The sequence below is a fragment of the Ctenopharyngodon idella genome, chromosome 5 (assembly GCF_019924925.1).
Source record: "Ctenopharyngodon idella isolate HZGC_01 chromosome 5, HZGC01, whole genome shotgun sequence".
Classification (NCBI taxonomy): Eukaryota; Metazoa; Chordata; class Actinopteri; order Cypriniformes; family Xenocyprididae; genus Ctenopharyngodon; species Ctenopharyngodon idella.
This window is the reverse complement of record NC_067224.1, coordinates 10590478-10600722: the sequence shown is the minus strand read 5'-3', so window position 1 is coordinate 10600722 and position 10245 is coordinate 10590478. Positions and strand designations below refer to the sequence as shown.

Sequence of the window (10245 nt, the reverse complement as noted above, 5' to 3'; positions counted from 1 at the left end):
AATATCTGTTGAGTCATATCACAGTTAGATTTTCCAAGTATTGTTTTTAGATTGGGAGGAAATTCTGATTAATTATCTGTCCACTAAAGTGGACATCATGCATTACTAGCTATATTTCAGCTACAATTCATACTATACTATTAAGTTCTGATATCAAAGACGCGTCAACTTGTATGAAGTTCAGTTGCATTTGCAATATTTTTTGTATATATTTTATAGTTTTCACATGATTTTATATAATTTTATTCATTGGTTTGTTAAATACACATATTGGTGTGTTATTACTGTATTATGTTTAATACAGTATCTCTTCAGTTAAAACCATAAACGCATACAGTCCACTCAAGTGGACATCTGAAAATCTCTTTGAAAAATATGTGTGGAAAAAAATTCATTTCAATTCTTGTTTTTCAAGCTCTAAGAGCAATAAAAACACATAGGGAAAAAAAAAAATCCTGACTGAGGTTATCATAATTCATGCATGAAAGGGTTAAGTTGCTTATAACATCTGGTCTGACTGAATTCTTTTTAGCAGTTTCAACATAATTGCATTATTGGTCAAGAATATAATTTGAATAATAATGGCACAAACAAATAAATAAGGGAGTTTTAGAATTTATTGCCTTTATATCTATCAGGAGTCCCCAGTTGTAATGCAATCAATGTATTATTTTTTTCAAATGTATTTTTAAAGGATGAATCAGAAGCTGAACAATAACGTGCCAAAGCTACAATTCTGATGCATTTTGGTGACAGAACATCATTCATAATGTGTTAGCTGCTATTATTTCTGTCTAACTTAGCCCAGCTTATTTCATTTCTTTCTTGTATTCAATAAAATTAAGTATGAAAAGTCGATAAAGCATGTGATTTGAACATGAGTTGCCAATAAAGGCTGCGCAATATTTGTGATATATGACGCTCTTGAACACACTTACATGTCTCGCTGCTCTCTGGTGGACGAACGCGTGTACTGTAGCCTACAGTCGGCTTTTTAATGGAATAAAGGCAATACTGGTCACTGTTCAAAGGTAGTTACTGCAGGAAATCAGAAGACGCTGTTTGCCTGTGCAAGATGAGGTTTACAATTTGTGCAGCCAAACCTGAAGACTGCAAAGATATAGAACGCATGATTATGGTGAGCAAACACCATGCAGAGTTTGTTAAGTAGCTATTTAAAAGACAGGTCGGTGCGTCTCAATCAGCTCCTTAGCTTCCTTGGTCGTGAATCAGTAGGACTATATCGTGTACACGAATTCGGGCACTGGTAAGGACCCTGGCTCACTACACAATGGGACACTGGTGACTTAAATGTGAAAAGGGCCTATTGTGTACAGTACTATAGAGTACCTCAGAGTAGGGTTGCCAACCGTTCCGTATAATACAGAATCGTCCCGTATTTAAGGCATCAAAGAAGCGTTCCGTATGAAAGGCATACGGAACGCAGTTTGTCCCGTGTTCTCAGGCATGCGTTCTAATTTGAGAATTAATCATTCCTTTGAGACAAATTTGCGAACATAGCCGTTCGCGGAAGGCTTTAAGACCAAGCAGACTCATCTGCCGGCTTCACAGCGAGCGGGTCTCGCGCTAACGGCAAATCCCTTTCACTGTTCGCGTTTTGATTTCAGCAACATTCAGCCACGCAAGAAAACATGCAATCTCCCTGAGGGAAGACGTGATCAAAAAGGGAAATCGTCTTTCACTATTGCTAATGTTGTTAAATAGAGAAAAAACATGTTACGCTCTTTTAAGTAACTTGTAGCCTAGGGCCCTAGGCTATTATGGAAACACAAAATAATAAAATCTCAAGCACCAAAAGCAGCCCATAATTCTCTACTTCTCTTTAATTGAAAAATGTGCATTTTTATTTATTCATACATGGTTGCAACAACATTTAGTTCAAACTTTTAAGTGCCATTGTTAAAAAAAAAAAAATGCTTTATTGGCTGAATTTTTAAAGATGTTCAGTTATTATGCTTTCAAATTTTATGCCATCTATGTAGGCCTATCTTGCTGACATTTTTTTTTTTTAAGTTTATGGTTTTGAATAGAGGTTGATGTTTAATATCCGTTGGTGTAGCTATATATATATATATATAAAATGGGTCAAATTCAACAATTTGAACATGGAGCCACATTATATGGGACTGAACCATATAGGTCCTAGAAAAGTTTATTAAGAATGAGAATATAGACAGATATTGAGATATCTTTAATACTTTTAGAATTACAGGCACACAAACTTTGGGAAAATACTATTTATGGAACTCAGACAGGAACATTCAATTGTGTTGATAGAAAAAAACGAGATACATTTATAGTTTCAACATTATTTGTTCTTCAGAAAAATGTGCGACCATTGAAAATGTGTACCAATTTACTCATGGAGGCGCATTGAGATCCCTATCTCTGGAAATTAACCATATTGGGACTTAAAATTAAGAAAAGAAAAGTTTGTTGAGAATTATAATCTAAAAGAATATTAAGATATCTGTAATATGAGTTACAGAAATGCAAACTTTGGGCGAAAAACACAAGAAAGTGCTTTTTTGCCATTTTTGAACTGTTGGTATATAATGCAACAAAGATTGCTAACGTCAACAGATTTAACTAACAGTCCTCTGTGTAAAATATGTTGTTCTAAAGTCATTTTACCCCCCCCTGTAATCTGACTCCAAATCTCAGGTGAAAATTGTAATTCTGACCCCCCCTTTACAAAATATTGGATTACTCAGTAAATATACATCCATTACATTTAATATTTTGGCTTTCTTCTTGATTTATGTTTGTCTTTCTTCAGGAAGAAAAAAAAGGAAAATCAAAAATTTGAGCAGGGAAAGTTTCTGAAATTTGGTTGATTTTGACATGAAATTACCCAAATGTGTTTATGTCGGAGAACCTTTTATACATCTTTTATACACATACTTAACTACAGAAATGACATACACTGTGTGGTATAATACAAATATTTTGAGTGTCCCTTATTCTGTCCCTTATTTTCCTATAAAGAACCATGATTGTCCCTTATTTTCTTTTCCAGAAATTGGCAACCCTACCTCAGAGATGACGTGTTTTTGTAGGGCAACCCGGAAGTTAGCGGCGCATGGGTTCCCTCGATCGAAAGCCTATACATTTTTCCCACAGACTTTTGGAAAATCGCAAAAAATAAGCTCTGTGTTTAACAAAGGGTTATGACACTTATACGTTTTGTCTATCAAGATAATCTTTACAAGTTAACACAACATTTATACATTTTGAAGCCTAAATAAAGTCGTCAGATATAAAAAGCTAACAGTAGGCTATAAATGGACTACAGCACACCACGGTCGCGGATCAACGTCACCACCACCAAGCTTCCTCAAACTTTATTTAAAAAACAACTTTATTTAAAAACATACTCGCTGATTATGATCTGCGCTGTGTATGAATACTTATCCACTTTATGAGAAATGCTGTCCAAATGTCCTGTTTGTCATGATAACGTCTAAAGTCCCCGCCAAAGGAAGTAGTCCCTTTTAGCAACTTCTTAGCAACCGCCGTTTTTAAGACACAATAAAGGTTTAAAAAAAATCACAAGTGGGTTATAACTGGTGTGTTTTATGTCATAGATCAAAACGTGAAAATATTTAGAGGCTTTGTTTACCACAGACCTTATTTCAGGCGATTTAGCAAAAACCCATTCAAAAAACCCATAGACTTTAGGGCGATGGAACCGGAAGTCCTAAAATGCTAACTCGCTTCCGGGTTTTGCATACAAAAACACGTCATCTCTGAGGTACTCTATAGTACTGTACACAATAGACCCTTTTCACATTTCCGGGTTTCTCAGAAGCGGAAGTCATCATAGTTGGGTAAAATTCTATAGCAGTGAATGAGAGAATACATTAAATATATTTTTTGGTGTTTCCAGTGATTGAGCAATTGATAACAGCAGTCAGAAGAGAGAAAGATGTCATTTTTACCATCACTCCCATAGCTGCTGTATTAGAAACACCCTTACAGCAGCGTTAACTAGTTTTTTGTAATTTGATGCAAAGGTAATATAATACTAAGTATAGTGTTATAAATGTACATACGTTTTTTTAAAAAAAAATGAAAATATAAAAAACTTTGCAGGATTTACGATATTGATGACCGTTAAAACGCGTCATCACAGTCTGTGAAAAGGGTCCATTTGTATTTATGAACAACAGCAGAAGTGATATCTTTCTGATATTATTTTTAATTTTATTTAAAGTACATTACGATAAATACTTTGCTTGGTACATGAGTCAATGGCATGACGTGCATATTTTTGTGTCCAAGTGCATTATTTCCTTTTAAAATAATTAGATAAATTCATGACATGTATCACTTCAACACCTATTTAGTTTGAATTCATTTTCAGTACAGTCAAATAAAAATTATTTAATGTTTTGTTATCTTAAACCCCTAAAATGTTACTAAATACAAGGCCACTATGAATGCAATAATTATAGATTAATATGAATAAAATACACAACCATGAAATAATAACGTGTTAGGCACTGTAGACACTCTGGGTTACTTTGCGAAGATTCCACTTAAAAATAAAATTATGCTATTTAACTATTGAAACTTGTTTAAATGCATTGTTCTTGACTCAAAAATGTGCATTACATCAATTTTAAAAAGATTTTTAGATTGGTAGGATTTAGCGATTGAGATAGCCCTTAAAATGGCCGACTTCCTGATAAGTGCCTTGACTACTGAACGAGGGAGCTGATTGAGACGCACCCAGTGATTGTTGAATGTAGAATGAGTTTCGAGCGCTGTGATATTAGCGCTGTGTTTGTTTTATTGTAGGAATTGGCTGTTTATGAAAAGATGCCCGACCAAGTGAAGATATCCCATAAAGGTTATTTTATAAATAAGCTGACCCATTTTAAGTCAAAATGAAGCCACATGTTGCTTACTAATTAGAGTCTGGCTCTACTGGTTTTCTTTGTTTTCTGTTAGAGTTGGAGAGGGATGGATTTGGCCCCAATCCTTTTTACCAGTGTCTTGTAGCTGAGGTACCTGAGGAGCTCATGTCTAAAGATGGTAATAATGACTCCTAAAAGACCAAAAATGACATAACGTCCAGAGAAAACAGAGTAGGAATATGGTAAACAATTTGGTTTACCAGATATAGCCTATTTAAATGTAGTTCATATGTTTATGTTATTTTACATATCAATAGATATTTTAGTTGTGTTAAATTTGGACAGAAAGATCTCTGATCACCTACTGTAATGATTCATCTCTAATTGGACGTTTATCTTCATATAGTCTTCACAAGTATTCTTACTGCAGCTGGCTTTCCACAGGACACACTAAGGTTGGCTATGCTCTCTTCTTCTATACGTACAGCACCTGGAAAGGGAGGACTGTGTATATGGAGGATCTGTATGTGATGCCAGAGTACAGAGGTGTGTATATCTTGTCATTAAACCAGAGTTTGATACAAAATGCAGAACTGTGTATTGACTCACTCATCCCTGCTTTTTCTACAGGTAAAGGCATTGGAAAGGCTTTAATGGCAACTGTCGCCAAAGTGAGTTTTTTTTTTTTTTGCTTGTTTTTTGTTTTTTAATATATAAATTTTTATATATAATATTATCTGGATAACTTTTTGCATCATTGTATTTAATTTTATCGTACAGATTTTTGTGGTTAAACAAGCTTCGTTATCTCAATGATTGAGCATTACAGTTTTGATTTAAGAAAGTAAATGCTGTTTTTTTTTTACTTTATAGGTGGCCAAAGAGCAGCATTGTGTGCGATTACAGTTCTCTGTACTGGACTGGAACAAGCCCTCTTTAGACTTTTATTTAGCTAAAGGTGCAGAGGACCTCACAGCTAAGGAGGGCTGGCATTTTCTCCGCTTTTATGGAATAGCTCTGGATAATTTAGCACAGGAAGCACCTTAAAGAACATTAAGACATCTGACAAGTTTAGTTATTGTCAGTAGGAATACTTAATGCATATTATTGGTTATTTTTTTTAAATGCAATATATTCAGCGTTAAAATAAAAGATTTAAAAAAAATTGAATGAAAAACAATAAAAATGTATGATAATTATTTTTGTGCCACTGTTCAATGCAAACTCATTTTGATGTCTTTAAAATACATTTTGTAATAAATAACCTCTTGCAAGTACTGTTTTTATTGTAATTAGTTTAGAATATTTCAATCATAATCAATTTCAAATTGCACTTAGACCTTATGTAGCCCCGCCCCTTTTCAGCGCTGCGCTCGTTGTACAAAGACGTTCTATAGAATTATTAGGGCCCGAGCACCGATGGTGTGAGGACCCTATTGTAATTGCTCGGTCAATTATTCTTCTTCTCCGAAATGAATCGCATTTTGAGGGCCTAAACGTGCTCAAAAACTTGAAACTTTGCACATGTATCAGAAGTGATGAAAATTTACGTCTGATATTTTTTTCAGAATTAGTTGTGGCAAAATGGCTCGATAGTGCCACCTACAAAATTTCAATTAAGCGCCCTTCGCGCTATATTTTACGTACAGGTATGAAATTCGGTAGACACATGCAACAGCCCAATACGTACAAAAACGTCCCAGGGTGGAAGTTGTTGTAACTCGAGGATTCAATGTAAGATCTGCCCTGAATTTCACAGGTTTTATTAGTCTTGGCCTGAAGACATCTACATTCCAATATTCAGTTACAGTCATAGCGCCATATGCAGGCAACAGGAAATGACATGTTTTACACTGTGATTAACTCCTCATTGAGATTTAACCAGAACAACAACATATTTGGCCAGTCTAATCTTAAGGCCTTAGCAATGATAATTTGCAAAGATCTTGAGTTTTCATTGAATGGCGTGTCCGTGGTGGACTGACAAAGTTGATATTTCGCCATGAGACAGGAAGCTGTTGTAAGTCAGGCATACAATGTCCGACCTGCCCCAAAATTCAAATGTGTGAGTCCTGAGCTGCGTTCCACTCCAGTTTTAGACTTCTTCGTGAAGTAGACGAGGGAAGTTTATATATAGACAGACCTCAACTCAAGGGTGCGAGTCTACTTCGTATGTACACTTCAGGCAGCTCCATAACCCACAATGCAACACGATTGTGACGTCACCGCATATCGCGTTTAATTTACCCCACCACAAACAACTCTATGATATATCATTTTTTTTTTTTTTAATATGTAAAACACACATATATACATATAGAATGCTGCATTAAACAATTTTGTGAGGGGAAAAAGGGACTGAGGGAAGTTAGCAAGGGAAGGTCATAAAAAAAACAAAAAACACTCCCTGAAATACATTTAAATATGCCATGCAGTACCAAACATGCTAGAAACATGTTATGTTTGACATCAACAACACAGTGGTAAAACATATTGACCCAGTTCAATGGGATCAGAATATTTAGCCACATGTAATTGTTTTCCGTTCAGCGATAGAGTCTTGAACCTTTTCTTCATAAATGCAATACATATTTTGATTTTATTAATTTGAATTTACGATCAGACACCAAAAATAAATATTTAATAATAAAAAAAAATTAAGCTACAGGGGCGCGAGTAAGCTACAGGATGGGAAGAAAAAAAACCTGAAAAAAAAAAAAAGCTTTGGGGGGCCCAGCTTGCAAAAGGTTGAGAACCCCTGCCCTAGAGTGAGGAAGGAACGGGGTTGCGGAGGGATGCAGAAAACTGTCGAGGTAACTATAGGTGAGTCGGCTCTCTTCTGTGTATATATACCTCCACTCTAGCTGATTAGATAGACCATTTGAATGCACTCCTCCCAAACTTTGTTTATAAAACATAATTTATCACTTGAATTCTGAATCTCTCGAGAACCAGACATGTAAGAGGCTGACAATTAACTGAACATATACTAGTTTAAATAGTGACACTTAAAACCTTTATTTGAATATAGCAACATTTTTATTAAACAAAAATCTTTTTGAATAGGGCAACATTTGTATTTTAAAACCTTTTTTTTAATATGGAAACATGATACCTCATTCTACAATATTTCTATGATTAAATCGCTGACAGAGACTCCTCCCCCATCAGCCAATCACTGTGGGCATAGTTAGTAAGTGTGTTGACATCATCCATAGCAATGAGGTCAACCCCGCCCTTACTCTTAGCTTAAGACTTCTGTCTATTCCTTAGTAAAAGTTGGTCTCAGCAGCTTTGTAAATAGGTTTTAAGAGAAAACTCTTAGCTAAGAACTTTTACTGCTATTTAGGAGAACTCTTAGTGGTAAGATAAAATGTTTTGTGAATACGGCCCCAGTTTTATAGAACACATTTTTGGTTGTGGTCTCGTTGCATTTACACGGCTTAACCAGCAGATGTCATTATAGCGTGCGGGCTTCGAAACAGCGATGTGCACGCCACTTCACCTGGGGCGCTGTTACTTGTTTATACGTGATATTTACAGCAGATTGCACGACCTGAAGAAGATTACCTCTTTGTTGGTGTAACTCTCCTCATCCTTTTCCAATTTTAGGCGCATTTATATAAAAACTTTAATATACCAAGAAGGATCAAATGGAAACTGAGAGCGAAGAGAACGGCACGGGAATGCAAACCGAGGTCTGAATACGTTGTCACTTGGAGCTGGTGAAATATTAGCGCTGAAGCTATTGCTAGCAAGCAAGCACTATCATGACTGATTAGTTTGTCAGTGGCTTTATTTGGATCACACTTTTAATCAAATACTTTTTGTTTTCAAAATGATTACTTCTGATCGGAAAACAATTACATGTGGCTAAATATTCTGATCCCATTGAACTGGGTCAATATGTTTTAGTTTTATCTCTGTTGTTGATGTCAAACATATTGTTGTGTCTCAGGTGGAGGAGTCTGCTTATTCGCTGGCTCGGTGTAAGCTGGAGAATCTTCTCAATAAGAGCATGAGGATTCGGATGACAGACGGGCGCACGCTGGTGGGGCTCTTCCTGTGCACAGACCGAGACTGCAACGTCATCCTGGGATCTGCACAAGAATTCCTCAAATCCACAGGTACCCAGTGCACCCCAAGCACACACCTAATGCTTTATCAACACATCCATTATTTCTCTTCAGTGTCACTTTATTGTCAACTATTGCTTTATATTGTCAGAAATTTGAATTACAACTATAATTATTTAACTTACCAGCTTACCACAAACTGTTGGTGCTATGGATGCTTTAACAGTAAAAAAGCTCACAGGTAAGCTGGTAAGTTTAATAATTATAGTTGTGATTCAAATTTCTTACAATATAAAGCAATAGTTGACAATAAAGTGACACTGATGAGTAATGGTTAGTTTGTCAGTGCCTTAATACTACAAATTACTTGTAATCCATATTATGTTTTAGCAACATGTTAAAAATAGTGCAGTAAATTGTATTTCACTGTTTTACATAAAGCATGCTGAAACATGTAATATGAATTTCAAGTAATTTGTAGTATTATTTGAATAATGACAGTAACCTTTAAATTAAATTAAATTATATTTTGACCACTGAGTTGGGACACTACAGCTTTTGATTGATAGTAGTCACAGGTAAAACCATGCATGTCTCCTCAGAACCATGGCTAAAAATTAAAAATATATATATATTTTGTTCCACAGATTCTTTCTCACAAGGTGAGCCCAGAGTCTTGGGACTGGCTATGATCCCCGGCCATCATGTGGTTTCAATAGAGGTGGAATCTGAAAGCCTTCAGACCACCACCTATGGACTCTGACAACTTTAGAGACATTTGAGATCACCATATGGACTATAGAGAATGTAGTTTCCAGACTCACTTTGTGTCTGCAACTACAGAGATGGCCACTGGAGTTACTGTAACCCAAATGGATTTTTCCTTATTTTTAGGGAAATGCAATACACAATGGGTTGGTCCTCTGTGATGGAACAAAAATAATAATGGCGTGGCTTGTAAACTGTACCCTTTTGCTTGTGTGTTTGCTTGTTTGTGAGCAGTGCACATTGTGTGTGTGTTTACTGACATTGTCATTTATAAATAAGAGATTAAGAATCATTCTGATATTGTATGTCATTGCACTATTCATTAAAGTGTTAGTTTACCCAAAAATGAAATTAATCATTAATGATTCAGCGTGTCGAATCATGATTCGGATTGCGTGTCAAACCGCCAAACTGCTGAAATCACGTGACTTTGGCGCTCCGAACTGCGGATTCGACACGCTGATTCATTATGCTCCGAAGGTTCCTGAAGCAGTGTTTTGAAATCGGCCATCACAAAT

General features: G+C 35.7%; 2 protein-coding genes across 2 annotated transcripts; both read left to right on the top strand.

Annotated features, from left to right (window-relative positions):
• Nucleotides 1-933: 933 nt before the first annotated feature.
• sat2b (spermidine/spermine N1-acetyltransferase family member 2b) lies at nt 934-6160 on the top strand. Its single transcript, XM_051894483.1, has 6 exons — nt 934-1138; nt 4825-4876; nt 4978-5061; nt 5328-5429; nt 5514-5554; nt 5757-6160. The coding sequence occupies exons 1-6, from the start codon at nt 1076-1078 to the stop codon at nt 5928-5930; spliced, it is 516 nt and encodes a 171-aa protein (XP_051750443.1). The 5' UTR covers nt 934-1075; the 3' UTR covers nt 5931-6160.
• Nucleotides 6161-8369: 2209 nt separating this feature from the next.
• Nucleotides 8370-10019, top strand: naa38 (N-alpha-acetyltransferase 38, NatC auxiliary subunit). The gene is made up of 3 exons (XM_051894486.1): nt 8370-8581; nt 8842-9010; nt 9607-10019. Exons 1-3 carry the CDS (start codon nt 8537-8539, stop codon nt 9720-9722), a joined length of 330 nt encoding a protein of 109 aa, XP_051750446.1. The 5' UTR covers nt 8370-8536; the 3' UTR covers nt 9723-10019.
• Nucleotides 10020-10245: the final 226 nt, after the last annotated feature.

Excerpts from the sequence above, each read along its gene's own strand:
- sat2b (XM_051894483.1), top strand. The coding sequence starts at position 1,076 with ATGAGGTTTACAATTTGTGCAGCCAAACCTGAAGACTGCAAAGATATA. Across the intron at positions 5,430-5,513 it reads TGTGATGCCAGAGTACAGAG|GTAAAGGCATTGGAAAGGCT; the intron begins GTGTGTATATCT and ends CTTTTTCTACAG. Across the intron at positions 5,555-5,756 it reads TAATGGCAACTGTCGCCAAA|GTGGCCAAAGAGCAGCATTG; the intron begins GTGAGTTTTTTT and ends TTTACTTTATAG.
- naa38 (XM_051894486.1), top strand. The coding sequence starts at position 8,537 with ATGGAAACTGAGAGCGAAGAGAACGGCACGGGAATGCAAACCGAG. Across the intron at positions 8,582-8,841 it reads GCACGGGAATGCAAACCGAG|GTGGAGGAGTCTGCTTATTC; the intron begins GTCTGAATACGT and ends GTTGTGTCTCAG. Across the intron at positions 9,011-9,606 it reads AGAATTCCTCAAATCCACAG|ATTCTTTCTCACAAGGTGAG; the intron begins GTACCCAGTGCA and ends TTTGTTCCACAG.